Source organism: Aspergillus fumigatus, chromosome 7 (genome assembly GCF_000002655.1).
Source record: "Aspergillus fumigatus Af293 chromosome 7, whole genome shotgun sequence".
Taxonomy (NCBI): Eukaryota; Fungi; Ascomycota; class Eurotiomycetes; order Eurotiales; family Aspergillaceae; genus Aspergillus; species Aspergillus fumigatus.
The window spans coordinates 1,164,421-1,191,758 of NC_007200.1; the positions used below are offsets into that span (position 1 = coordinate 1,164,421).

The following is a 27,338-nucleotide window of genomic DNA, read 5'->3' on the forward strand; positions in this document are numbered from 1 at the left end:
GATATGGTTCAGACATTTCATTATTTTGACATTGTTAGCCATAATCCTTTCACTACCCTTTGAACCGGTCAACAACCGAGGAACAAAAGCTTGTCTCATCGACGGGCCACAGCCACAATTCCCAAGACCCATAGCCCTGACAAAGAAATGCCAATGGGTTAATGCCAGGTTCAAGGGTTCTTGGTTTGCTGATTCAAAGAGCTGCTTCAACCGTTACAGCCATGCTGAAGAGCCTTTTGGAAAAACGGAGGATTCCTTCAGTTGAACGTAGTACTGAGTCTCGGACACCATCCACTTCCTTTGTAGACAGCTTGTCATTATAGCAGGTCACCTCCAGATCTCCTTCAGTACTCTTGTGGTCTTTTACGTTGTATGAGGCTGAAGTAATGAAGTAATAATGATAATGGATATACATGAAGCAAAACGTCTACGCATCTTTAACCTTGACAACATATTTGACTATGCCCATATTATATGAGCATGGCTATACTTCCTGGTTACTAAAGACACGCATAGTCAAGCATAAGGGCAGCAGCAAAGACCCTAAAAGGAATAGTAGCATCTAAGCTGTTCTTTCATCCTGCAGTAATGTTGTCCAGGTTGATGATAGAGAATTACATTTCAGTCTAAAATTATAAGGATTAGGCTTCAAACTGGCTACGGAAGTCATGCGCTACACGTCCCAGCCCGCACGACTGAACTAATTCAGGTGCCACGATGTTGTAGTACTGTAAAAGGAACCGACGTCACTCTGGCGGCCTTCTCAACGACTGTCCTTCATAAGAACAGGTCTCTTGGATTGATAAGCCAGGATATTCCGCTTCAACGGAGTTTCTGCGCGGTATGGCGCAGACTTTGGTACTCGAGCGTACACACGTTGCCAGAGAACGGCATAATGTTGAAGTTGGGTCAAAGGATAACTATCTAAACTTAGGAAGACTCTTCTCGTTAGCCAAGATTACAAGCCGACGGAAGATTGCCCATTGTTCCTCATAAAAAGGAATCTAAACGAGATATACATGTCATCTTGGTATATGCCATATTTACAAGATAATCAGTACAATTATTCAAGACTTGCCGCTAGGATTGAATCCAAGAACCAAGTCCTTGCTCTAGTCATACGCTGTGGGTTGAGCGATATTGCAAAGTTTGTCATTGATCTTGTTGGGTTTGCTAATCTGAACCCTGAAAGTCTTCAAGGACGAAACGGTCCAGCATAATGTGTCATTTTAATAATTCAATTCAAAGGCACTCAAAATAGACACCCTTGGAAACAGAAACATCATCTTCTTTTCCTGACGGGAAGAAAAGAGCTCAGTTAGTTGAGCACCCGCTCATGTTGCCAATATACCAAATATGAGCTGAAGTATCAGAACCAGTGGTGCCAAGGTTCCCACTCTTGTTGTCAATGCCCTCGATGACTTGTATATCACTGGCTGTGACTGGCACGCCATTTCCTGTGGTAATCCAAAACTCAGGAGAAGTTGTGCTATACTGCCAAGTCTTGTTGATCCAAGGCTGAGTAGAAAAGACCCTTGGAACTGGATCATCCGAATGTGTGACTCTGTACCCAGAGCCTGCCGTTACAGCAGTGACAAACTCAGCAAAATCATGATTGCCCAGTTGGGGACATCCAAAAGTGTACTGTATCTGATTAATGCATTCTCTAGGGAAACATTTGCGGTGACTGAGGTACTTACCAGATCAATAGGTCTGCTAGGATTTCCTCCCTCAAGTGCTGCCCCAAGCGTAGCTAGTGCACCTCCAAAACTGTGGCCAGTGAAGACAATCTGATAGCTTGGATATATAGCAGCAAGCTGGTTTATAGGTTGCATTATAAATGCTGAAAAGTTTCCCCAGGCCCAGTAATAGCCTTTATGCACTTGGCAACCTGGGCAAATAGCAGGCACCTGCTGGTATTTGGAATCAGTGATATAGTTGCCTAGGGTCCGGCTACCGCGGAATGACAGAACGATCAATTGATTTGTGTTGTCAATTGCCACGAAGCCAGTGACGTTACCCGGATGATGTATACTTGGCGTTAGCTTTTCAGTTCATGCCCTGTTGATGGAATCATACCCCATGAACCCAACCATGACATTTGTGTCTGTCTGCTCCAGGGTTGGGCATACACCTGGATCACACACTACCTTCGATAATGTATGTGAGTTGAAGTTTGCTGCACACGTCGAGGCAGCGGCATATTCAGAAAATAGTGTTAGATTGGCTAGAAGCCCAGCCGAAATATCTGGGTGAAACATTAATATCAGAAGGCTTGTGATGTTATTTCACTGACCCTTGCTTGGAAGGTGAGGGTCTGCAGCTGGTCTTGTCAAGCCCATGAGGGGGAACATGAGACGCTGTAGTATATTTGCAGCAAGCATTTTGGCCTACAGAGAGTAAGTGGCCAGTTGTGCGCAGGATAGCAAGATGATGGCAGAATATCTCTCTCAAAGGGGTGCTATATAATATATACATGAGGTTCAAGGCTCCAGGTATAAAGGCTCACCCCATATCACCGCACTCGGGTCCGTTGGCCGTAGCCTGATGTCATGCAAACATTACTGATTTCGAGGAACCCTGGTTGCTGTTAGTCGCAGATGGGACGTAGCCAAACCTAGTGCTAAATAAGCTTTACTGTCGAGGACTCCCGACTATTTTCAGCAAAAGCTCGCCAACTCTTGGGAATCTGATTCTAGTAATCTAGTTGACTGCCGACCCATCGGTCTGCGGACTTGATTCCAAGGTTCAAACCACTTACTTATCTGGGAAGCGTTCATATTCTTATAATAGTGACCTTTATTATCCATTTCGAAGATATGTGTTTACCATAGATATTCTGTAGCCCGGATTGTACCATATGCGCGGTAGGTGAAACGAAATAAAAACCCCCGTACAAAGATCAAAACCTTGCCTTCTGTAAGAAGAAACCGCCAGAAGCAGTCGAGTGTAGATCTACTGGCAATCTGGCAGGCCTCACGACGCCCCGATACATCGAAACAGTGGCGGTGGATCCTTTCTCCCGGGTTTAGGTGATCAAGGCTCATCATAATCCTCTTCCAGCGCTTTAGACTACGGTCTCTAGTCTGATTCTGCATTACAAGTTTATAGGTTGAAGCTTGCTATATTCAGGCGCGAGGCCCAAACTTTGCGGGGGATATCCTTTCCAAGGCTCTGTCAAGAAAAAAGAATCGTCAGAAGACTGTGTTTGGTACTTCCTTGAGAAACATAACTGATTCTAGTATGTCTTATCAGTAACTATAAACGTTATACGTACTAGTCAGATGTTTCCGGTGAGAGAGTACCCACCTATATGCATTTCCAAAATTTGACCATGATGCAGAAGACTACGGATAGAACCTGAGTGAATGTGACACAGCTGAGATTACAAGAAGAGGCACGTCTGCTTGGCAACCTCATACTATACAGTGCTTGATCCTATGCTGTATCCGGTCATCTTCATTTCATTTTATGTACCCGTTGATAGATGTAGACCTTTAGTCGCAATCTGACTGCCCATATCATGATACTATGATTCCCCCTAGACAAGCCTCTGCACCTCAAACTGGATCCCCTGCAATTACATCGCAACCAACTCCTTTTCCATCTCCACAAAGCCCAAATTCCCAGGCAACTCCATACCTGCAAACTTCTCAAATGGGAACGGCGTCACCTCCCCGGTGGGCCGATACCCACACCGCTGATACCATAAGATCAACTCCTCACGCGTCGAAAGCGCATTCAGCCCCCCGCGTTGAGCTCCCCATTCCCTCTGGGCGTACACCTCCGCGGAAGCGAGGATCTTCCGCCCGATCTCAAAGCGCTGGTACGCTTCATCGACAGCGAGCAGGAAGAAGCGAGCGAGGCTGTCGTTAGCGATGGACCTCGAGACTCCGATGCAGGCGATCGGCGCGCCGGTGGGGTCGGTCGCGAGGAGGAATGCGCTGTCCGGCGTGGTGATCCCGGATAGGATGTCGGCGGTGTCGATGCGGAAAGCTGAGGCGAGAGCTTTGTCGCCTGTCCAGTTTGGTCTGGTGTCTGGGGCGCGGAAAGCGGATTGGACGAGGTGCTGGATTTGGGGGGCGTCGGAGGGGTTCGCGAGGCGGTAGTGCAGAGTCGGGGTTGCCATGGTTCCGGATTTGGTTTGATGCTGGGTTGACCTTAGGTTGTATGTATGTTGTGGTGATTGAGAAATTATAAGATAGCCTTACATGGATTCTAAGCCCTGTGTTGCATGGCATTCGCTCTCGTGGAGTTGGAGAAGAGGATTTGCGAGTTCTGTCTGCAATGAAACAGAGTGCTGAAAATTAACGATCGAGATAATGTATATAAGGTCTATACACCGGTATCTGGGGAGTCGTAGTATTATTATATAGCATGTGCCATCTGTGGCGGCCCTTTTGCTGCTTCATTCCCTTGTACCCTGGTCGTAGTCCACGCCCTACGCCCTGCGGGATACATGGAGTAAGCACATTGTGAAGATCGTCGGATACAATGTTTTGCTTACGTCTCTTGTGCATCGCTGGATATTAGACACGTTAGTAGGAAGGAATAGTTCTGTCTGGTCTCCGAGTAACCTCCTACTTCCTTTCGAGGAGCCTGCTTCTGCCAGCTAAAACAGACCTGAATCAATCCCATTCTTGGTAGATGGCAGACATTTGACTTGAATATCCATTTCGCTGAATCACTGGCTATTGATGTGTTTTGCAAGGGTAGATAACCCCGGACATAGTACTGATCAGTCGTAATAAATAAAATATTGTAAGTAGGTGTGACCTCTGCCCCTGTTTTATCTGTCCAATGTATCACTTGTTTGACTTACATTGCACTCGTTTCAGCTAACTGTTCTAGTAAGGCGGTTAAATTCAAGCTAAATAGCTGGAGTCTCGGACAAGAACAGGACTCTTCAGTAGTCTGCAATAAAGAGAAACACTCTCGTGCATGGCTTGAATTAGACGACAATGCATCGCGTACTCCTGTTGTACTGCGACATGCTTTATAGGCATTGAGATATATCAAATCAGTTCCCCAAAAGGTGTCTGCACAACTGTATCTAGCTAGGTCACCACAGCAGGAATACAACACGTATGATAGCCATTGATAGAAGAGAGACGGCGATAAGTCAGTTATGACTACAGACCGAAATACACCTCAAGATCCGAAAGACTTCTTCCTGTTCATTTGGTTTCACCTCAAGATAACTTCATCAAAGTGACGTGTTGTCTCTAGAACAACATACTTCTCTTACTCCCAGAAGCTCCGTTAGCAACATCACTAGTAACTGCTGTGTTCAAATATGAAGACATCTTTCCAAGGCACTGGATAGAGCCAGATCGAAAAAGCAGCGGTGGTTCTATTGAGGGCGGCCATGCATAGCAAAGAATGCAATGTTATCGTTGCACAGCAACAGTATTAGACATTATGTAGGATACTAGATACAGGATATCTTAGAACAACAAGAAGCCAGCTACCAGGTAAAGGCCTCCTCCACAAAATCAAGGGCAACCCCCCGATCGACCTGCCGCCGAGCCGCCTCCCGCACATCATCCCCGAACGCCCCAGGCCCACAAATCGACACCACCGTTGCCCCGATCCTCCTGGGGATGATTTCCTCCAGCACAGTAGCAGGATTACATCGCCCCGCAAACGTCCGGATCACACCCCCCGTGCTCCGCATCTCGCCGGGACTCCTCGGCTTCGACACAAACAGCATGATCGTCAGAATTGCTTCCGCATTCGACATCTGCAGAATCTCCTGAATATACTCCATCACCCAGCGGACGCTGTCCATGCTGCGCACTGCCCAGATCAGCGTGATGGAGCGTGTGGCAGCTCGGCCGGCTGCCGCGCGGAGGAGTAGGTCCCGGATGAAGAGGAGGTGGTGCGTGATGCCCACGCCGCCGGAGAAGAGGATCGCCGTGCCGTAGCTGCCCATGTTGACTGCGTGGGAGGAGTATGGGCCCTCGAGGAAGCCGGTTGTGGTGAACGTTTCGTCTGGGGAGGACAATGCGCGAGTGTACAGTGCGCGGGTCATGCCCTGGCGAGCTGCGACGACTAGAGTCACCGTTGTCTGGTTGTATGGGGAAGTTTGGCTTTCGAGGGTCAGGGATTTGGTGTCGGTTGATGACTGGGTGTTTTCCGGGAGAGTGGTGTTGGAGGACTCGGTCCAGGCGGCGGAGAAGGGGTGCGACATCCACCAGGAGATCTGGGGGATGTACGCAAAGAAGTGGCTGCCGGGGGCAACGGGGTAGTGCTTGGGCAGGAAGAAGGTGAGACGGCAGGCTTCGCCGGAAAGCGCCTCTACTCGTAGCTTTGTCATGCCATGTCGCCGAGACACATTCAAAACGGCCAGCCAGAGGAGTCGGGTGAATCGGTCTGCACTCCAGAGGAGAATAACCCATTGGATCCACGGCTTTTGAGGTAGGCTGTGCATGTCGAGGTGCAGGTATATGCCCAAGATGATGAAGAGAGCGCCCACTTGATGGATGCAGAGAAAGGTCTCGTAGAAGGCGTGTCGTACAGGCGATAGAGACTGAAGGATGAAAAATGCCATGATTGCAGTTGCAACCATCCCCCAGGCGTAGGAGGGCGTTTCAGCAAGGTGTTGAGCAAGTGTAGCCGTGTCTGTCTCTCGGACAGTGTTGACAGCCCAAGCAGCCATGTGAATTATGCTCTCGATAGCAGCGATGCGGCCCAACCATCGGTGCAAAAGGTTATATGAGTCGAAACTGATCCGTAGAAGAGGGATTAAGGGGTTGTTGCGGGTTGCAAAGAGCACCAGGGGGACTAAGTTTAATGTGGCCAATGTGCCAGAACGTCCCCGAAGCTCCGCAATAACGGCGGGCGTCTCATTTTGATAGTTAAGGTCACAGCAGTAAATAATCTGACTGAGAATATATCCAGAGATAAGAAGCGAGTGAAACCGGGAAGGGAGAGTGCCCATATTAATGGCCGCGGAGAGCTGGATCTCTCGGTTATGGCGCTTGCGGAACAAAGGAGCGTAGAGCAGACGGCTTTTGGCTCGGACCCAGACTGATGATTCCGTGATGCTCCAGACTGATTGTTGCTTTTCAGATGCACCGGAGCAGACAATGTAGCGAAGATAGGCATGACCAAGCTGAGCCACCCGAGCGAGTAGGACCATCCCCGCGAAAGCCAACATGGATGAATACATGACTTGCGCAAACATAATATCGCGGGGAGTGTTGAGGCCATCATGGCCGGTGGAGTAGTCCACCATTCGATTCGTCTTCATGTTGATGCAGATGATTAGACTCAGGATGATCAACCGAGCAGCGCTCACTGCGTATATATAAGTCCGCCTGTCACCCCAAGGCTCCTTGGCTCCATGATCCACCACGGATATCATTGTGAAGAATCCATTGTGTTATGTTTCACGTCATTCCTTTTAGGAGCAACACACCATGCCATAGCTTGATACACGGAGTCGCAAAGGCCTGCCCCAATCTCATGACACCATCGCGGTTGTCAGCCTGGCATTGAGGGATAGACTGACAAATGAGAGCATCTGTCGTTCTCCATCGTTCGAGGGAAGATCATCGATTTGGTGTTCACAGCTAAGCGAGAGGTTCATGGCCTTGGTGAAACCTGCAGAGGAGTCTTCCACGACAAACAGCTGCCCCAGTTTGCCTCCTGTCATTTGCGACGAAACCTCTTGTCCAGTAAAGGAAGTCCGAGTTCTTCAAGGGGAAAGCTTCTTCTACTTTGGCATAGTGTGAGACGCGGTTTTGTGAAGGAAAGGAGATGTTCGTGTAGACATGGAGCATTCCATGGCAACTTCCTTCAATGGTGAAACAATCGTTGTTCCGTTCTGTGGTATCCTCAGGTTGTATCCTCGCTATGGGGAAGCAGGCAGATCTAGTCATCGACTTGGATATGGTACTTGGCATAGGACGATCTGAAACTGCCGATGAGGAACTGTTTCAGCTGGCTGAATACCCTGTTCAAACGGTGGGTCTGGACTGGAGCAACTGTTCCCATCCCCACCGTTTCAGAGTTTCTAAATATAGCCCCAATATGGACACCTTCGATATTCTCGCTTGAGCCATGACCTTGAGTTGTCGAACTCGTTCACATCGAAAGTTGAAAAAATACCCGGACTCCTCTTACTCGCTGCCACCTGTGACAGGTACAGGTACCATAGCTGAATGATCTAGGAGTAAGCATGAATACCAAATTTAGGAGATTCTGAACCGTGGGCCCTGACCATTAGTCGTTCCTCGCTAGTCCAGGCGCGAAAATAGTACTCCGTAGTGCTTGGGCCTCAGCAAATCAGACATTGCTTTTAGCAGTATGGAGTAGCTCTTAGTACTCCGTAGATCTAAAACAAATGCAACCTGATCCTGTCACATGTCCTCCTCGTATTGTTGTTCTACTGAGCAACTTGTGTTTCTCATATACAAGGGGGAGTTGGCTGTGTAGAGCTACACTAGGGGTATTATATACTGAAAGCTATAGAAGCTTCAATCAATGCTATGCAGCTAGACTCGATAATCTATCCATGCGGTGCGCACTGGGGCACTCTATAGCACCCTATTCATGGCTTGGGGAGGGATATAGCATGATAATGCCGACATATCTCTCTGAGCTCACTGACCAGTTCGATGATCGCGAGAAACGATTTGGATCCTATGAAAAAGGCAGATGACCCGGTGGAAAGAGAGCTCCAAGACTTTCTGCCCCGAGTTCTGACAGACGGAACGAAGGCCCGTCCAGTTTTCATCTTCGTCGACGCGCTTGACGGGGCTGGTAAAGATGCTGCGAGGAACTTGCTGGCGTACCTCAGAGATATGATGAAAGATATTGAGCGCGAGGAAGGATTGGTAAAGAAATGTGTTTCTTCTAGACACTATCCTAACCTTGGTTGGCAAGTGTCATGACATTGCGTTGCTTTCACCTACCGTTTCGACAGCACAGTCCAAGGACATGTCAACTGCATACCGTAGGCATACGCTCACAAATGACTCCGGTACAACAGCAATAACCTAATACCGTGGCAGTTCTACTACTGATTCATAATGATATATGGTTTGGTCCACTCAGGAGCTCACACACACCGTTATCGGACATCCTTCATAGCATAACGTTATGGTGAGAAGCTATATGCGAAGTCGGAAAGAACATCGTTATCTTCTTTAGACGTCAGACGCAGTAAAAATAACAGACCTGTACTTGTATCTTCAATGGTTATCTCCAGAATCGGCTAGCATAACGTTATGTAAAGAGTCAGACCGCACACATATAAGACGACTAAGACCCTTCTATCTTGTCATCCATAACCTCACTAGAGCACCAACCACGCATCAAAATGAGCCTTCGAGGAAAAATTGCCATCGTCACCGGCGCCTCGCGCGGAATCGGCGCCGGGATTGCCCTCGATCTCGCAAAACAGGGTGCAAACGTGTGTCTCCCATCTTTCTCCATGCAATGAATGGTACCGCTAATTCCAACAGCTCACCCTGATCTATACTTCCGCGAGCAGCGATCAAGCAATCAACCAGCTCTGCGACCAAATCCACTCTCTAAACAACGGCTCCACAGCGATCAAAGTTCAAGCCGACCTCCGACATTCAGACGCCCCGGCCCAAATCCTCGCTGCCACGTTCGACGCATTCCCCAATGCCAATAACAAGATCGACATCCTAGTCAACAACGCTGGCGTATCCCTATGCAAGAACCTCGCTGACACAACTGACCACGACATCTCCTCCGTCTTCGACATCAACGTCTACGGCTTGATAAGCATGACCAGAGCGGTGATCCCGCATCTCCGCGCCCCAGGCCGAATCATCAACCTCAGCTCTGTAGCGGCTCGGCGCGGATCGCCCGGTTTCTCGGTGTACTCCGCCTCCAAGGCAGCGGTGGAGGGGTTCACGAGGTCGCTGGCGTGTGAATTAGGCCCTGTGGGGTGTACGGTTAATGCGGTTCAGCCTGGGGCGGTGGAGTCCGATATGTTGCGCCGGGAGGTGCCTGAGCAGTTAATCGCCTATATTCAGGAGAATACGCCGTTAGGCCATCGGATTGCCCTCCCGGAAGACACAGCGAGGGTTGTGACGTTCCTAGCGGGGGAGGGGGCGGGGTGGGTAACGGGGCAGAGTATTTGCGTTAGTGGGGGGTTGCATATGAATTAGTGACAGTCATGTACTATTATTATCTTCTGCCAGAGCTAGAGCTTAGATGAGTTAATAACAGGGTTGGATTGTTTAGAGTGCCGTCCTCCCTTGGTAAACACCTGAATACCCCTCTACCTCCTCGCTCATCTGGTGGAATACAAACTGCGCGAGCCTCGCAGAAGGGTACACCCTCAGTCCGGCGGGGTTAAGCACCTGCATCAAGGCCCCAACTGCGCCTACATAGCCACTATCCATAACGCCGGTGGTGAGCAGTACGCCAGAACGGAACAAAGAGCTGCGCACGAAGATCTGGCCCATCATGTCCAGAGGGACGGAACTGTTTCGTTGAATTCGACGAGATAGGATCCCTGCGGGAGGTCGAGGAAGCGTTCCTCTGGAATAGTGGTACTTGGTGCAAGGAAGGGGATTTCATTGGTTGACGCGGTCTGGCGACGCTGGTTGTCAAGATCGATTATTCCAGGTGATGTCCAGGTAAGGATTCGTTTGAGGGTGAGATCCACGCCGCAGGGCTGGACTTGTAGGGCTGGATTCTGCACATTGCGGATGATGGACCGAGTGAGAAGAGCGCGGCCCGGGATGATCATTGAGTTGGCTCAGTCTTGTGTACGGAGTTTCAGGGAGGCTGTTAAGGACAGACAGCGTAGTGTAATAGCAGACGAAGACTCTTATAATTCAGGGCTGGATGTTTTCAATGATAGGAACCTTGATCCAAGATGGGAAGGCTAAGGTCGTACTCTTACCCATATTATGCCAACTGGTCAAGAAGAAAGATGGCTGGATGGAACGCCAAGAAGTCGCAATCCAACTAGCCAAGTTCACAATAGTCTAGGCCGGATTGTCAACTCCTTTCAGCTGATGGCGTCGGTCGTTTATGAGAGCTCTTAAGCTTGGCATAGCTAGCTTAGGTTATACTTTGTAGTGAGGCAGCCTGAAATGAAGACTGGTGCGCCTTAATATGACTCAGAATAACACAATACAATATAGGGGCATCTAGTAATATATATCCACGGCAAACTACAAATCACTGTGCTCACTTGGCATGCAAATATCTGTGCACAATGCACTCTGCCGATCAAATGGATCTGCTCGACAAGTGGGACCCGGAATTTGAGGACACGCTTAGTCTGGACGAAATCTACCAAGAACGGAGTCGTCTCGCTGCTTTTGAGGAATTTATAAGTCCGGGGCAGGGACAGAATGGTCTTGAAAACCCTGACAAGGAAGTGACAGATGATACCAATGCTGGGAAGGATAGTGAGGACAACCCAGAGACCCAGACGAAGACTGCACGCCGCATCGCCCTTCGAGCGGGGCCAATGGAGCCTCCATGCGCGAAAACCCGACCAACTACAATAGTTGACTTGCCTGTCGATATTCTGCTCCAGATTTTCGGTTACTTCCAGGACGCAAGGGTCGGAAGACGGGCCCAAATTGACTGCAGGTCACCGCACAGGGGCTGTGAAGAGGATATTGCCTGTCAGACGGCCCGCGAGACGATCCGGCAAATTCGCCTGGTCTGCCGCCTGTTCAACGACCTGGCGTCTCCACTGTTGTGTCCGATCCTCCGCGTAGATCTGGACCAGGAATCTCTGAATGGGGCGGTCGAGTTGTGCAAACGTCCCCGGATAGCTGGAGGAGTGCATGCCATCCAAGTGGGGCTGCAATATCGTCCAGAAGAGCTCGTCTCAGACTGCCCCCGATTCAAGGACTATTGCAAGCAGCAATTGGATAAAGTGGCCGATCGCTGTGACTGGCTCGGGGGGTATGAATTGGACGATGAAACAGACTGCCTGGAGGACAAGAGGGAATTTCGAGAAGCGAAACGCAATTACCAGAAGATCTGTCGTTCGTGGGACGCCTATTTCTCCACCGACGAGAGTGACGAGAATGACGATGTCGCCGAAGCAGAGGCAGATGAGCACATGGAGATTCTCATCCGAGCCTACAATGAATATTGCAAAAAGCATGAAGAGCAACTGCAGCTCATCACCAGTGGAGCCTTCGTCACCGCGCTTGCCGCTTGTATCTCCCAACTGCCCAACACAGTGACCCTGGGCTTCACAGACGAAATGGAACCACTGTATGATTGGGATAACCCGACAATTGTACTGGGAGACACGAGTCTGCTTCCCGGAATGATGAGCGCAGCGCTACGGTGGGAAAAGATCGACAATTTGCGCCATGGCAATGATCCCGTCCTTACGCGCGATGCCAGATTTACGCCCGCCAGGATCTTGTTCGACCTGCCGGTTGCCATACACAAAGCCGGAATCAAGTTGAGGAATCTTGATCTCGGACCGTTCCCATGCCGAGGCAGTTTTTCTCTGCTCTGTCCCGATACTGTGAGCAATCCCACCGATCCAGCAGTATGGTCAGCGCTTCGAGCGGCGTGTAGCAGCCTCTGGCGAGTCAATTTCGGAATGAACCAGAACCACCACCGCCCTCACATCCGCCACGAGCACCTCCGACCGGATGAAAAGTTCTATGTCGACCAGACCTCAGCACAGTACTTTTCAGTAGAGATCTAAAAACTGTGTCGTTGAGCTTTTATCCGTTTGGCCTCAATGACGGCCGCACCACGTTGGGGGGCTGGTACGATATAAGTCCCGTTCTTAGTGCTGTCAATTGGCCACGGATCGAACGTATAAGCATCTCGCATGTCTCTTCGAAGCAACAAGAGCTAGAAAGCTTTTGCTCCGGGCTGGGACCCTCCACGCGGCGCCTTTCATTGTACGCTATACACCTTTTGGATGGCAGCTGGGAAGGTATTCTGTGTACATTGGACGAGAAGATGCGGTCTACGTTCCATGAACAGAATGTCACTGTGTATCTGAGTGACCTGACCGGAGGAGAGTTTGGAGAGGTAGAGATCAATGAAAGACTCTTTCCCTTAGGGTTCGAAGACTCGGATGACGACATGGAGCCGCCCAAGCCACCTCCTGCGGCAGGGGGGTTGCTGAAGAAGCAATACGCCCCATTCTTCTCTATCCGGTAGCTGTGTCACTGCCAGGGTCGGTCGATAGTGTGCAATACACTCCTAGAGTCGAGGATCAATAGCTATGAATTGGCTTTAGAGACCCATCTGGGCCGAGTGGTTGGACAGTTGTAGGTTTCTCCATTCCATGGTTCATAGCTACACAGCAACCACCACTTCATAGACCCGGTGATACAGATCAGCTTATCGATCATATGACTCTTTCTTGATCTCGATTACCATAAGACATTCCAGCACCTCAGATCCCTCACATCCCTCACCATCAATCCTCAACGCAACCATAATGTCCAAAGAAAGCACCGACCCCAACGCCATCGAGCTCCTCTCCCGCCTAGCAACTCTCCTCGAAGAAGTCGCCAACAACCTCCATCACAATCGCCTCGACCGAACCGCCGTCCAGACCCTTCTGCACCAGTACTCCTCCCGCGCCAAATCCGACGGCCACCTCATCAACGCCTCAAAGCAGGACTCCCAGTGCGTCGAACACGGTGTCTTCCTCTCCTACGTCCACGTCGAGCTACTCTCCTGGCTAACCAAACACAACTACACCGTCCCTGCGTCCTCAGTAAAATGGTACAGCTGGCGCAAGCTGAGTTCGCGCAAGTACCGTCTTCCGTCGCTATTCTCAAGTCGCGCGCACGCAGCGCAATTGGAGGATCTGCTGCGGAATGTAGTCGCCAAGGCGGAACTGCTGCAGGCGGAACTGCGGGCCCATGAGGTTTGTTTATTCCATGCGGAGGAGCGTTGCTGATGGGAGTTATAGCTTGAGATTCCGGATGTGGCGGTTGACTATGAACGGGTGTCGCCTCAGGCGCCGCAGGGGACCCCGCCTGAAGGTATGTACTTGTTTTTGGCTGTGTGGGTTCTATGGTCCGTTCTAATGTTACAGCTCTGCATAAATTGCTGCATCGCGCGATGCTGGCGGAGGTGCTGCTTCGGGAGGGAAGGGTATCATGATTATCGTTGGGATGGCGTTGGTCTCTCCATGTTTTGCCTCAGATTGGGCCTTGTGATTGTTCTTACGGCTTTCGTCTGGATTCGTATGTACTCCCCCCCGCAGATAATGATTTGATTCGTGTGCTCCGGAGAGCTGTCATTGACTCATCCTACGACTCAAGAGACCCGGCGAAGATCCCACTTGACTAACTCTCGTAACCAAGTTAACCTATCCAGCCCCCAGCTGACTAATGGAAACCTCCAGAACAAGGTCTAGCCCTGCGTAAACACATATATCAAAGCCTCCTCACCCCGTAGCCCATGAATTCATCGCCGTCACCATTGCCTGTGTCATTAGACCATCATCTCACTGCGTGAAAATGACCCACCCCACCCCCCAAACCCCAACCCTAGCCACCCCAGGAACGGGCCGCCATCCCAGCGCAACCTCACACATCAGCATCGCGCGCCCCTGTCGCGACTTCACCGCGGCAGAACGCTTCTATGTGGACGGACTCGGCCTCAAAGTCCTCTGGCGGAGTGGACCCGCGCACGAAGTCGAGGGCGGCCATGAGCTGCTGATGCTGGGGTGGCCGGGTGCCGCGTGGCATCTGGAGCTGGTGCTGATGCATGGCAATGACGAAGCGAATGCGCCGAAGCCGACGGAGGAGGATCTACTGGTGATTTATGTGGATGGGGCGATTGAGCCGGGGGTTGTGGAGAGGTTGGTTGAGAATGGGGGGACCAGAGTGCAACATCCAAATGAGTATTGGGAGAAGTGGGGGGTTACGATTAAGGATCCAGATGGGTATTTATTGGTTTTGTGTCAGAGGGGGTGGACGAATGTTTAGCTTAGCCTTGGGGGGGGGGGGGGGTTTTCATTGGGAATGGAGAGATTGACGCTATAAAATGCTACCCGTGAGAGACAGCGTCTTGCTAAATATATACAATCTTGGCAGCGACATGCCTTGAACTTATTCCTCTTGTGAAGCACCTTAAGCAAACTGTCTTACCTGCTTTCCGAGCATAAAATATGAAAACAATTATTTATGCGTAGGCTTGGTGATAACTGTAATGCAATATTCGAGGCGAGTCATGACTCGGTATTGGCACGTGATACTCCCTAACTTCTGTCGGTGAAGAGGGGCAGAATAGTGTCAACATCATCCTTCCTCACGCTCACTCTAGACAACTTGCCTCGTCATTCATCTAATGATGCGATTCCCCGCTTGAAATGCACCTGATCCCTTTTGATTTTGGCCCGTTTCTCCGTCATGGGCTGCTTCGCCGGTACGGACCGCGCCGCCGCCTTCTCCAGGCCTTGTTGATAAGCGTCGCGCTTTGGACTGTCCTAGAGGTGCTGGTTATCTATCGACGAGTCTCAGCAGCGGAAGCGATCAAGCCCCATATGCCACAGAAACCGGAGCGAATCTACATTGCGAGTATGCACTGGAATAATGAGGAGATTCTAAGGAGTCACTGGAATGACGCAATCGTTCAATTGGCTAAAACCTGGGGTACGGAGAATGTCTTCGTCAGTGTCTATGAGAGCGGGAGCTGGGATGATACAAAGGGCGCGCTTCGTGATCTCGATGTGGAGCTGGATCGCCTCGGTGTGCGACGGAACATCACCCTCTCAGACACGACTCACCAGGATGAAATCTCCGTTTCTCCCTCGAGTGAAGGCTGGGTAGATACTCCTCGTGGTCGGAAGGAACTCAGGCGAATACCTTACCTGGCTCGGCTTCGTAACTTGACCCTGCGTCCTCTGGAGGACCTTGAACGGCAAGGGATAGCCTTTGATAAGATTCTTTTCTTGAATGACGTGGTATTCACCGTACGTATCAACCCTACTCAACCTTGACGAGGGAATGACTTCTCACCCTGTGGCTGCCCGCAGGTGGATGACGTTATTGAACTGCTTAACACAAACGAGGGAGTATACGCCGCGGCCTGCTCTATAGATTATTCCCGACCTCCGTTGTATTATGATACTTTTGCTTTGCGGGATAGTTATGGCGACGAGCATGTCATGCAGACGTGGCCCTATTTCCGTTCTACAGTATCTCGGCATGCGCTTTTCAACATGTCCCCTGTTCCCGTCAAGAGTTGCTGGAATGGCATGGGTAGGCTTATCTTTCCTTTTTCCCACTCCACTCTATGCTCGTAGTGTATCTCTTTCTCGGTTTAACTCACTGGCTTGAACAGTCGCTATGCCCATTGAGCCCTTTGTCTCGGCAACACCGCTGCGATTCCGTGGGATTCCCGATTCTCTCGCAGTATTTCATCTGGAGGGCTCTGAATGTTGCTTGATCCATGCGGATAATCCTCTTTCTGGACATCAGGGCGTCTACCTGAATCCCAAGGTCCGGGTTGGTTACAACGGCCCCGCATACGAAGCAGTCCACCCTGCTGGCTCCTGGCTGTCTCCACAATATATTGCCTTGGCACTGTGGGAGAACAGATTCCGACGTTGGGCAACCACGACCCTCTTCAAGAAGTTCGTCGTTCGACGCAGACTTGCTCAATGGAAGGCGCTCTCTAGCGGCCGACATGAACCTGGCGAGTTCTGCTTGATTAACGAGATGCAGGTGCTCGTCGCGAATGGCTGGGCCCATGTATAGAGACATTGAACATGACTTGGTCTGTCCCAAGGTATCCGAGGCATGACTGAAATCGTACTAGATTGGATTCTATTACGATGTGTGCCACCCGGCGAGTAATTGAAGCGTCTCCATAGTACGTCTCGGTGACTGAAATACCGGGCGCGAGAAATTTCGCGCCCAATCTAAATTCATCCTTTCGTCAGTGAAAGTGGTTCATTCAACGCCACACATCTGGCCATAACGGCTGACCATGTTCTCTTCCGAGAGGGAGTAGATTTGCTCATTCAATCTGGCCTCACGATCGCCGTGCAGCAAGGCCACGAATGCAGCTACGATATGGTTGAGCCAGTCCCAATCAAGGCGACATAGCGCTGTGCAATGCAGACAAACCTCACAGCCTACGGAAAGACTGACGCAGATGTGATAGAGCTCTGTTGCCTCCGACCGTTGTCCACTTTTGGCGCTAGCGAGTCGAAGCGTTCAGCAGTGTCTGACTCTTGGTTTCTACTTGAGAGCAACGTGAATGTTGAGAATGTATTCTAGTTGCTTACATCTGGGTGTCGGGGCATCTAGCCCTGGCAGGATGGAATACACTGGGAACATATAGGTCTTTCAGTTTGATTACTCGACCACCTTTGCGCGCTCTAGAAAAATGTGCATTCCATGGATCTCTGTATCACACCAATTCGATTCGTGGTGTAACATATGCTTTGTGAGCCGTGCTCTCTGCCGCCGATGTTTGAGCGACCTCTTCACAAGATTTCCAGTCCTCGGCTGACCTTGCATATGCGACTGGAGTCTGTTCTGCCTTGGACAATCAATCCAACATTGTGCGACATCTAGCTAGCTACATCTTCTGTCAGTGAGCCATTGGAAATGGTAATAAACATTGACTATGCGGATACCTCTTCGCACCCCTTATAGTTGACTGGATTAATAAGCTTGACTAGAGTACAGTCCATGCAATTATATCCCTCCCTCGAAACGTGGATTTACAGGTGCCCCTGACCAGCCGAGGAAGCAGGAGAAGTACCAGCCGCACTCGCCGAGGCAACAGTCTCGCCCTTAAACTTGGACAGCACATCAACATTCGACCCAGAGAGCGTCCCAGAGCTGGAGAACGAATTGGCCACACAGTCACGGCCAATATACGACTGGCAGGTCGAGGAAGCACTCGCGGAGCCGAACAGCTCACCCGTGAAGCTAGAGGACTCGACGGCGGCAGTCACGTCGGAGAAGAGGTTCCCCTCGGCGAGCACGTAGGCGCCGTCGCCGATCTCGAAGGCGTGGTTGGAGTTGTCGTTCCAGTAGTTGTTGACGGCGTGCAGGTAGGTGTTGCCCTGGACCTTGGGCGCGCGGCCGCTGGTCTTGTACAGGTAGTTGCCCTTCAGGGTGACCTTGTCGCTGGAGCCGTCCAGGTAGATGTTCCAGTAGTGGTGGTTGTCGCAGGTGGCCGAGTAGTCGGATTCGCCGTCGATGTAGTTGTTGGAGAGGGTGATGCGGTTGCTGGCTTCGGTGCCGAGGACGTAGTGTTGGCGGCCGATGCGGGCGGTCTATTTATCATTTCGTTCAGTCTGTTTTGTATTTTTTCAATTTGTTTCGTGTGCGAGAGACACGCACAGTTACATGGTCGACCCAGACGAGGTCGGCCTGGTTGATGGTGATGGCGTCGCCTCCCCAGACGTACTTGGGGTTGATGTCGGTGATGGCGATGTTCCTGACTAGTCAGCATAATTCTTCCCAGATTGTTTGCAGGTACTCACTGAATGATGATGTTCTTAGCACCGCTGACGATACGAAGGCCCTTGCCCTTGATGACGCCGGAGGTGCCCTCGCCGATGAGGGACTTGTTGGAGTTGACGGTGATACCAAGCGAGCCGGCATTATCACTACTTGTGTCAGAACCTTGGCAGAAATCCATATGGAGCAGCGTACTAGGTCACCGAGACAGAGGGAGCACTCGACTGGTAGTTGATGCACCAGTTATCCTTGTTGATGGCTACCTGGCAGCCAGAGGCAGTACCCCAAGGCGCGCAGCCAGTCGCGGTGGTGGTACCCTCGGTTCCAGTGAAGTCAAAGGTCTTGGTGAGCACAATCACACGGGCCTCGCTATCACCAAGGTACGAGACCAGCTCGTCGGTGGTGGAAGGATAGACGAGGGTAGCGCTGCCACCGCCAGTCACGGACGAGGCAAAACCCTCGGCGGTGCCTTGGACGCCAATCGCAATGGCCTGGGAGACCAGCGCACCGATGGTGGGAAGAAAAGCAGCGTACTTCATCCTGGAAGTAGGCACAGAACGAATGACAGAGTTAAATGAAGGAAAGACAAAAAAGAATGACAGGGTGAGATGTGCTTAGGAACAAAACAGAAGCCATGAGTTGCACTTCCCTGGTTTTATATGCAGATGGTTCTTCGGTGTCAACCCCGGAGGAACAGTCGATGACCACGGAACTTCCCCAACGCCATTCTACAGTTGCTTGTCAGAGATCCTCGTCGAGTGGAGATGAACAATTACCCAGTGAACGTCAATCCACCAGTAATCCACCAGTTGGTTAAATCGGCGACGGAAATAAACTGTCTGTACAGGGTGATTCGAATGTCGATCTCTCCACCATCTATGTAGGCTCCGGCAGCAATCCGATATCTCTGCAAGAGAGCTCCACCGCGTGCGGCATGAATCATGCTCGTTGATTCGTCGAGCCGGCTAATTTGATTGGTGAGTTTCAGGTATATCAACGTCGTTGATGAGGTTGGGGGGTCATCTCAGAAGAAACACTGTATGACGCGGCCTATGCTGCAATGACGAATTGGAGACATATTTCGGAAATATACCGAACACTGCGATCAATCTCATCATACCTGTGTTTATGTATCATTAATTTGTTTCGTAGGTAGAAATTGCGGTGAATGTCATGCCATCTTCTGTTGAGCTCTCGGTCCCCAGTCTGAAACACGCCATACAAGGTTACGTATGCGCTGACAACTGAAGCAGAAGACGATAATATCTCCCCTCTTCACATTGATTTTACGAGATACGATCAAAGACCTGTAGCTGTTCACAACAAGCATCATAGCTGGCTAGGCAGCTCTTGTGGTTGGCCGCTTACTTTAAGCTTAATATATACTCAGGACCCATGACTCCGTACTTTTACCATTCTTTATGGATCCAATTACTGGTGTTATGATTTATGCAGCTTCTCCTGGGAGTAAAAGTGTCTCAACTTGCATAAACGAGGGAATGGGCATGCAGTCGGTGTTGAAGAGAACTGCAGAGGTACAGAGCTGGAAATCTCAAGCATAACATGAATCTCGAAAACACTAATTGATTGGATTGCAGATTACGCGCCGTACATTAATGGGAACTATATCGGCCATGCTAGCTTCTGTACTTCTCTCCAGAATCAACAGAGCCTTGGCGAGGCAAACCTGTAGAACAGACTGTCTTATTCAGATCTCCAAATCTACATGCTAATTGCTTAGGGCTCTTATCCTTTTCTTGGACAGAAGTCTGGCGGCTTTCATTACATACTCAAACTAATATCAAGTCAGCTTGAGCATATACGTCATGGCAAAAGCCCTATCCCGTTGTCTCCATCTCTCGTGCGGGGCTTAGACTCGCTTAAGAAGTATACCCTTACGGAGTCGTCGTTATGTCGACCAATGATCGGATAAGATATAGAGGTAAGCCGGGAGAAGCTGTTGTTCTACGCGAGGGTGCAGAGTAACCCAGAGAGATTGAAGATGGATCTGCAGTTCTTTAGGCAAGTTATCATCTATGAGTCATTAAGAGGCAGAGAAAGTACAATATAGCTTCTGCCGAAGAAATCCACCGCCAATGTTGCTATGAGGACGTCAATCAGAGCCCACAAATGAGGATCAATAAACTAATAGCTCTGTGAAAGCAACCAGCTGCGGTATAAGAGCGGAACTAGGCCAAACTTGAAAGAAGGGAGCAAGAGATTTCGGGATAAGGCCAGGTTTAGGTTCCTCTGCTTTACGCTGAGAATTTGCTGTCCATTCTACGTATTCATTGTGACTCTGGTAACCTCAGCAATGCCACTAGCACAGGTGACAAGATGCTGTAAACAAGATAAAGGTTTTCCTACGTGAATTGCAAAAGGCGAAACGATGACATGGAATTCCCTCTTCACCTGTTGTCCACCCGGTCCGATAATAGCCATAGAGCCCTCGTCAGGTATCTCTGTCTGTGTGGAAATATCCTGAGCGTCCTCGAACCTGGGATGACCTGTTCCTGCCATTCGTCCCTGAGTGCATGCTCCAACTGCGGCCTTTGTTACCGCTACACAAAGGCCAAGTGTAGAACAGTAATAAGAGCAGGCGTCGAAGATTCAATGGTCTGTCTCCCGGAGCGATGTCTCAAGTAGACAAGGGTAAGGATAGATACAAGCACTACATTTGACTAGCAAATATCTGTAGATGCATGGATGGTCAAAGCAATACGACCACAGAGGCGACACAGCACCTCCGTCCGGCTATTTCCATAGCCTTCGTGTTTTGCCCGTCTCAAGGACACTTCATAGAGCGCTGCCAGAGCGGGATGAGGCAATGCATGCGGCATCGTATGAGTTTGATGGGCTCTTGGCCATGGGGCGAATCTCGTTTTCAACCAGATTCCCCAGTACCGCGCGTGAGGAGTGTGGCACAATTGGGCACAAACCGCGGCACTAATTAGATATCTTGAAGAATCTGTTGCGTAAAATTATTATCGGCTCTCGTATCTGCGTCTTCGCTCGGGGATGCATCGGAGTTCTCCCTTGCGATTGCTGGATTAACCTGATGGCCATGGGAAATAGCCCCATTGAACTAATGAAGCAGGAGCATCAAGTTCGGCATACTGAGCCTCTACACACGAGATCCAAGAGAATTGGCTCGCTTTGACCAAAGCCCTCAATGGGACTGTTTCTTCCACTGAGCAATCCCAATAAGCCTGCATTCCATGCGTCTGTTAGGACTTGGCAGGAGGGAAAGTGAAGAGTAGAATACGAGAGGAGCCTCTTCTCATACACAGCCAGTGAACATATCCGGCAATCGCGAGATGCCTCCAAACCGAGAAGCCCAAGCCGCCCCGTCTGAAGATACAGGGACCCCAACGCAGATGCGAGTGGAAGGGCTTGGCTTCCTTGGCGCAGAGCGCACGCACAACCTCGGGGATTTTTATAGCAGTCCTCCCACCTTGGCAGCGGACAAATCAAGAGGCCAAGCCCAATACGAGGGACGGAGGGGTCTGCTTCTGCAGGCCAAGCGTCCAATTCCGCTGGCACGATTCCGGGGATGCTGGGTTCGAATTAGGATACGAGGCTGCATCGTATTCAGGTTCGCTTGTCTTCGGCTTCCTCTGGGGATGTCAAAACTAGCAATGGCAATGCCATGGCAATAGCATCAACGAATACGACATGGACTATGTGATGAGGATGAGTGCCTCGGTCGAAAAGGGCTTCTGTGAGGGGAAAAGGTATATAAACCCCTCGACGTCCACGAGAAACGAGACGAATCAACAGCAACTCAACAGAAAAGCAGGCGAACAAGCAAGCAAGAAAGCAGCAGGAACGCTCCCCAGCTTATCATCTTCAAAATGAAGTTCATTGTCGTCGTCAACGCTCTCATCGTGGCCCTCTGCAGCCACGTCGCCCTGGCCACTACCATCGGCCACCCCTCCCTGATGCCGCGCGAGGATGCCCTCAGCGACAACAACAACAACAACAGCACCGTCGCGACTCCCTACGGCAACGTTGTGAGCACCGTCCTCGACGATGGCAAGAAGAAGGTGGAGTTCTTCGATGTCGATGGCACCCTGGAAGTTACCGCCATCGAGGCCGTTGACGGAAGTACGCCTTTGGCTCCCTCCATCACTCCTTTCAAGATACACGTAAACTGACAGACCCAGCTGCTATCTTCTACGACGCCGAGGGCAGGGAAGTCAACCTTGCAGACATGGACGAGGACGACGACGACGAAGACCTCGAGAAGCGGGTGCCCAAGTGGAGGCTCGCCATCAAGTTCGCCAAGCTGATTGCCAAATATGGCAAGCGGGCCTGGTCCTACATCTACTGTGTCGGTACTGCTCCGTTCTGGAAGTGCGGCGACGAGGTGAGTACTCCTGCTCAGGGGGAAAGATTGTGGCTGATGAGATACCGTAGTTCCTTGACTGTGCTACTGCTGGCCGCGCTCCCTGGAACTGCTACGAGGGAGCCATCTGTGTTGGATGGAAAGTTCACAAGCACTGCAAGTAGATGCGTGCAAGTCAGACGCATATTGTCCAGGGGACTTGAAACTTGGCCGCAGACAGTATATACGGAGTGTTGCCTGTTTCTGAATTCTGACATGGCTCTGTGATTTAGATGGATGGCGAACAATCAAATAGAAGATGAATGTGATCTTGGATTGCTATTGTTGTCTATCGCTTTTCCTGAACTCCCTCAATAGCAGTAACAGTATGGGTATGGCCTGCGGAGGGAATGTCGGGGGTCATTCCCCCGAGCCATCAATCGTACAAATATCTCCTAACTCCTAAGCCCCGTCTCGGCATCGAATCTTCACAGTCCATGTAAAGACAGGATGACCTCTCCCGATGAACGAAAGGTACCTCCCCTCTTCTAATCACCAACCTGATACTGAATGTCCAGACCATAAACTCCCTCCAGTCCAACTGGATCTGGGCTCCAAACTGGGTGGACTCGTCCCCCGCCAGCACAGCCGGGAAAATTGTCCGATTCACGCATAATGTATTACTTACTTCCCCCGCTACGCGAGCGCTCGTCCATTGCTCAGCGGATACACGCTACAAGCTGTACGTCAATGGCGTGCGGGCAGCGGTGGGACCCGCCCGCGGCAGCCCTGTGATCTGGTACTATGACACGGTGGACATGGCGCCGTATCTGCGTGTCGGGGACAACGAGATCGTCTTTGTGGTGCTGAGGTATTTCAATGCGGGCAGGGGCGCGATGCCTTTCGAGCGCACAGCGTTCCCTGGATTGACGGTTGTCGGGACGATTGAGACAGGCACGGAGACTGTGGATGTCCAGTCGCGAGAAGGGTGGCTGGTGCAGGTGGACGAGAGTGTCAGGTTCCCGATGGGACTGGTTGATGATATGTTTCTGCATGTAGGTCTCTGTGTCTGCTGCAGGAGAGAGTGGAAGAGGCTGATGTGGTAGATTAATGAGCGGATTGCGCCGGCTGTGTTGGAGGAGCCGACGACGCCGATGGTGTACGGGATACGGACATTGAATGGTGATCTGTCGCCCTGGCGTCTACGGCCTCGTCAGATCCCTATGCCCGAGGAGTCTTCCGTGGGGGTTGGTCTTGTCCGAAAGTGCCAGAGTACCAACCACATCGACGAGTGGACGGGCTTTCTGATCGCAAAGCAGACACTGACGCTGGCGGCAAGTTCCTCGCATGTGCTCGAAATCCAGGCAGATGTCCATTCGACTGCGTTCCTGCGGTGGTCTTTCCGGGCAGTACAGGCGTCTGGCATAACCCTCAAGATCACCTATTCCGAGGGATACGAGCAAGAGCCACCGTCCTACCCGTTCTTCCGCGCAAAAGCCGATCGACTGCACGCGGAGAATGGACGCCTCATTGGGCCGTATGACGAAGTGACCTTGGATTTACCTGCGGGAGTGACCACCGTATACGAGCCGTTCTGGTTTCGCACGTTTAGACTGATCCGGCTGGAGATCGCCAGTGGGCCTGCACCGGTTGAGCTCTTGTCGTTCGATGCTGCCCAGGTGAACTATCCCTTGGCAGTCAAGGCTAGCTGGCAGGAAGAAGATGACCAGTACAGCGAGCGGATCTGGGAGGTTTCCATCCGCACGATGCGCAACTGCATGTTTGACGGGTGCTCCGACTGTCCGTTCTACGAGCAGCTCCAGTAAGCCACCACCCCCCCCCCCCAAACACATCAAGGCTCAACTAACGTCCCAGATACTCTGGCGACAGCCGCTCGGTCGGTCTGTTCCACTACCTGCTCTCCGGTGACGACCGCCTCATGCGACAGGCCATCACGAACTTCGCTTCGTCCATCACCCCGGAAGGCCTCACACAGTCCCGATTTCCGTCCCATGTCCCGCAGATCATCGCCGGGTTCTCCCTCTACTGGATCCTCCAAGTCTGCGATCACCACCGCCACTTCGGCGACAGCGCCTACGCCCGCTCCTTCCTTCCCCGCATCGACGGCGTCCTCGAGTTCTTCCACGCCCACATCGACTCCCTCGGGCTCGTCAGCAACCTCCCAGACGACGTCTGGCAATACGTCGACTGGGTGACCACCTGGGGCGCCACAGAGACCCATCCCGACAAAGGCGTCCCCACATCGGGCCGCCAGTCAAACAGACACACCTTCTTCAGCCTCCTCTACGCCTACGTCCTCAACCAAGCCGCGCAGCTCCTCCACGATGTCGGCCGACCCGGCCACGCAGCCGAGTATACCGCGCGCGCGGAAGCTGTCCTCGCATCCGTGCGCACGCACTGCTACGACGGGCGCTTCTTCACGGATTCCACGGCGGCGATCGCCGGCGAGGGCGCCTACTCGCAGCACTGCCAGGTATTCGCTGTGTTAGCTGGTGCGGTGGCGGAGGACGACCGTGCGCGCCTGCTGACGGAGAGCTTTGCGGAGCCCTGCTTTGCCAAGTGCTCGTATGTGATGCAGTTCTATGCGCTGCGGGCGTTCTCGCTGGCGGGGGACGAGGCGTATGAGGCCTATTGGGGGAGGGTGTGGGATCCGTGGCGGCGGATGCTGGAGTGTAATCTGACCACGTGGGAGGAGGATGATGTGCGTCAGCGCTCGGACTGTCATGCTTGGGGGAGTGTGCCGATCTATGAATATTGTACGGAGTTGGCGGGGGTGAGGATTGAGGTCCCTGGGGCGAGGAGGGTGCTGTTCAAGCCTCGGTTGAGGCTGAGTAAGGGCCTCTTGGCGAGAGTGGCAGTGGGTAAGGACAATGTCGCGACGGTGAGGTGGGAGACGCTGGACGGCGAGAAGAGGGTAGAGCTGAGGTTTGAGAGAGCCGTCGATGTGGTTTCTCAGTTGCCGGGGGAGAAGGCCGTTGAGCATGGAGTGGTGCAGTCTCTGTTCTTTACGTGGAAAGGCCGTTAGGGTTATATATATTGCTCCAGGGATCGAGGGTAATGCAACTGTATTCATGCAGTTTATGTCTGACCACTTCTCGGGCGTGAGACCAGCTACTAAGGCCTATCCAAGCAGTTGACCCAGCAATTCGGCATTAAGCGTCCCACCCTCAGTCCTCACTATAGATGAATAGCCACCAACTTAGCCGCTCCATCTAATTTTACCCAGAATGGGCGAAAACATACACCTTCAATAAGGAACCTATGAACAGACGGCTTGGGAATAGGCCAGTCTTGCAGGCTCAACGCGTCAGAAGACCGCCAGAGGCCCCTTGGTCCCTTTCATAAAGTAAAAGTTACCGTCTAGGGGTGTTCAACATGGCGACTCAATGCCCAGTCTGTTAGTTTCCTCTCCTCCTTTTTCTTCATCTTTTTCTGCACTATGTCGTCTACCTCTTGCCTTTCTTCCACAGTCAGTAGGTGGAGACGATCGTCGAGATTCCCATCGCCATAGAATCTTCTATCAATCTTCGCCCAGTATATCATGTCGAAAGCCCAACTACACCGGGCTGCGTAGTTAACCCAGAAATCTCCACTCTCCCAGCCTCCCTCATGTATGTGGAGAGACGGTGTTCTTCGGACAACAGCCCACGATCGATTGCCACCTTCTCTCTCTCTTCGAGTACCCTGAGCAAAGTCCCCAGGCGGGTCTCATAGACATTTGTCCAGTCATCCAGCCCTCCTGGCCAGTATTCAGGCAGGTCGAGCAACAGCCAGAATGGGGCGCTGTAAGCGAATTCCAGTGGTGCTGCATAGGTATATTCCCAATCGACTGCCCCAACGACCTGGAATTCCGCATTTGTCAGCACATTTGCAGGACGGAAGTCGTCGCAAAACAGCTTGAACGGGCCCCGTTCGTGGTACTTGCAGAACCGACCCTCCCGTGCAAGCTTCCGGAACAGAAATCTTGCGATACAGTTTGCTCTGCAGTCCTCGGGTGAGGCAACGGCGTCATTGCGCTGAGTCACCAGGTGGGCAAGGTGCATATCAGCAAGGGCCCGGTAGTAGGATGACGAGGTCGGAAAAGGACCATCAGGAAGGAGGTGGGGAGGAAAATTTCCCACTTGGACGAGCTCGTTCATGTTTAACGTCAATGGACGGTGTTTCACAACCCACACGTCGTCAAAGTCGTCATCCTCGTTGGCTCGGGCTATACAGCCGATCTCGGCGAATGTGTGCTTCGATAGCTGAAGCATGATACCGGCCATTTGACCGTAAGCAAAAATGAGCCGTTCCTCCGCGATCTGAGGGTCTAGCATTGGCCGCTCGTCATCTGGGATTCCCGGTGTATTCAGTGCGTCGATGAGGTCGTACTTGTGGTCGATATACTCCATGATAATGAACGGCCCCAGTTCATCTGGACTCTCCTCGGCCATGCCATAACGAAGGATATGAGGAACTGGGATAGAGGTATGAAACTCGAGAAAACGCATCACGGAAACTTCTCGTTGGATTTTTTCTTCTGGAAACATCGACCGGCCGTAGCATGGGATTCGCATCAC

The 27,338-nt window shown here is 51.4% G+C and overlaps 12 protein-coding genes across 12 annotated transcripts; 6 read left to right on the top strand and 6 right to left on the bottom strand.

The window, feature by feature from the left end:
* Positions 1-1,314: 1,314 nt before the first annotated feature.
* AFUA_7G04950 (lipase family protein) lies at positions 1,315-2,261 on the bottom strand (the record flags this gene model as incomplete). Its single annotated transcript, XM_743922.1, has 3 exons — positions 1,315-1,644; positions 1,701-2,034; positions 2,080-2,261. The coding sequence occupies 3 exons, from the start codon at positions 2,259-2,261 to the stop codon at positions 1,315-1,317; spliced, it is 846 nt and encodes a 281-aa protein (XP_749015.1).
* Positions 2,262-2,727: 466 nt separating this feature from the next.
* Positions 2,728-4,414, bottom strand: AFUA_7G04960 (GNAT family N-acetyltransferase). Its single transcript, XM_743921.3, has 3 exons — positions 4,212-4,414; positions 3,310-4,150; positions 2,728-3,238 (listed from the first exon to the last, which is right to left on the bottom strand). Exons 1-2 carry the CDS (start codon positions 4,239-4,241, stop codon positions 3,581-3,583), a joined length of 600 nt encoding a protein of 199 aa, XP_749014.2. The 5' UTR covers positions 4,242-4,414; the 3' UTR covers positions 2,728-3,238; positions 3,310-3,580.
* A 929-nt stretch (positions 4,415-5,343) lies between these two features.
* On the bottom strand, positions 5,344-7,524 carry AFUA_7G04970 (ferric reductase family protein). Its single transcript, XM_743920.2, has one exon. The coding sequence runs from the start codon at positions 7,367-7,369 to the stop codon at positions 5,468-5,470; it is 1,902 nt and encodes a 633-aa protein (XP_749013.1). The 5' UTR covers positions 7,370-7,524; the 3' UTR covers positions 5,344-5,467.
* A 1,804-nt stretch (positions 7,525-9,328) lies between these two features.
* AFUA_7G04980 (SDR family NAD(P)-dependent oxidoreductase) lies at positions 9,329-10,151 on the top strand (the record flags this gene model as incomplete). The annotated part of the gene is made up of 2 exons (XM_743919.1): positions 9,329-9,421; positions 9,474-10,151. The coding sequence occupies 2 exons, from the start codon at positions 9,329-9,331 to the stop codon at positions 10,149-10,151; spliced, it is 771 nt and encodes a 256-aa protein (XP_749012.1).
* Positions 10,152-10,223: 72 nt separating this feature from the next.
* AFUA_7G04990 (putative dUTP diphosphatase Dut) lies at positions 10,224-10,738 on the bottom strand (the record flags this gene model as incomplete). Its single annotated transcript, XM_743918.1, has 2 exons — positions 10,224-10,501; positions 10,543-10,738. The coding sequence occupies 2 exons, from the start codon at positions 10,736-10,738 to the stop codon at positions 10,224-10,226; spliced, it is 474 nt and encodes a 157-aa protein (XP_749011.1).
* Positions 10,739-11,212: 474 nt separating this feature from the next.
* On the top strand, positions 11,213-12,682 carry AFUA_7G05000 (uncharacterized protein; the record flags this gene model as incomplete). Its single annotated transcript, XM_743917.1, has 1 exon — positions 11,213-12,682. The coding sequence occupies one exon, from the start codon at positions 11,213-11,215 to the stop codon at positions 12,680-12,682; it is 1,470 nt and encodes a 489-aa protein (XP_749010.1).
* A 750-nt stretch (positions 12,683-13,432) lies between these two features.
* On the top strand, positions 13,433-14,106 carry AFUA_7G05010 (glyoxalase family protein; the record flags this gene model as incomplete). Its single annotated transcript, XM_001481377.1, has 3 exons — positions 13,433-13,867; positions 13,913-13,985; positions 14,039-14,106. The coding sequence occupies 3 exons, from the start codon at positions 13,433-13,435 to the stop codon at positions 14,104-14,106; spliced, it is 576 nt and encodes a 191-aa protein (XP_001481427.1).
* Positions 14,107-14,465: 359 nt separating this feature from the next.
* On the top strand, positions 14,466-14,936 carry AFUA_7G05015 (VOC family protein; the record flags this gene model as incomplete). Its single annotated transcript, XM_001481378.1, has 1 exon — positions 14,466-14,936. The coding sequence occupies one exon, from the start codon at positions 14,466-14,468 to the stop codon at positions 14,934-14,936; it is 471 nt and encodes a 156-aa protein (XP_001481428.1).
* A 277-nt stretch (positions 14,937-15,213) lies between these two features.
* Positions 15,214-16,709, top strand: AFUA_7G05020 (glycosyltransferase family 69 protein; the record flags this gene model as incomplete). Its single annotated transcript, XM_743915.3, has 3 exons — positions 15,214-15,922; positions 15,986-16,211; positions 16,294-16,709. The coding sequence occupies exons 1-3, from the start codon at positions 15,320-15,322 to the stop codon at positions 16,707-16,709; spliced, it is 1,245 nt and encodes a 414-aa protein (XP_749008.2). The 5' UTR covers positions 15,214-15,319.
* Positions 16,710-17,683: 974 nt separating this feature from the next.
* Positions 17,684-19,608, bottom strand: AFUA_7G05030 (polysaccharide lyase family 1 protein; the record flags this gene model as incomplete). Its single annotated transcript, XM_743914.3, has 4 exons — positions 18,627-19,608; positions 18,455-18,580; positions 18,312-18,408; positions 17,684-18,244 (listed from the first exon to the last, which is right to left on the bottom strand). The coding sequence occupies exons 1-4, from the start codon at positions 18,968-18,970 to the stop codon at positions 17,684-17,686; spliced, it is 1,128 nt and encodes a 375-aa protein (XP_749007.2). The 5' UTR covers positions 18,971-19,608.
* Positions 19,609-21,748: 2,140 nt separating this feature from the next.
* On the top strand, positions 21,749-25,804 carry AFUA_7G05040 (putative rhamnosidase B; the record flags this gene model as incomplete). Its single annotated transcript, XM_743913.1, has 6 exons — positions 21,749-22,026; positions 22,231-22,538; positions 22,598-22,800; positions 23,337-23,771; positions 23,865-24,580; positions 24,634-25,804. The coding sequence occupies 6 exons, from the start codon at positions 21,749-21,751 to the stop codon at positions 25,802-25,804; spliced, it is 3,111 nt and encodes a 1,036-aa protein (XP_749006.1).
* Positions 25,805-26,139: 335 nt separating this feature from the next.
* On the bottom strand, positions 26,140-27,335 carry AFUA_7G05050 (uncharacterized protein; the record flags this gene model as incomplete). Its single annotated transcript, XM_743912.1, has 2 exons — positions 26,140-26,293; positions 26,359-27,335. 2 exons carry the CDS (start codon positions 27,333-27,335, stop codon positions 26,140-26,142), a joined length of 1,131 nt encoding a protein of 376 aa, XP_749005.1.
* Between the last annotated feature and the right edge of the window lie 3 nt (positions 27,336-27,338).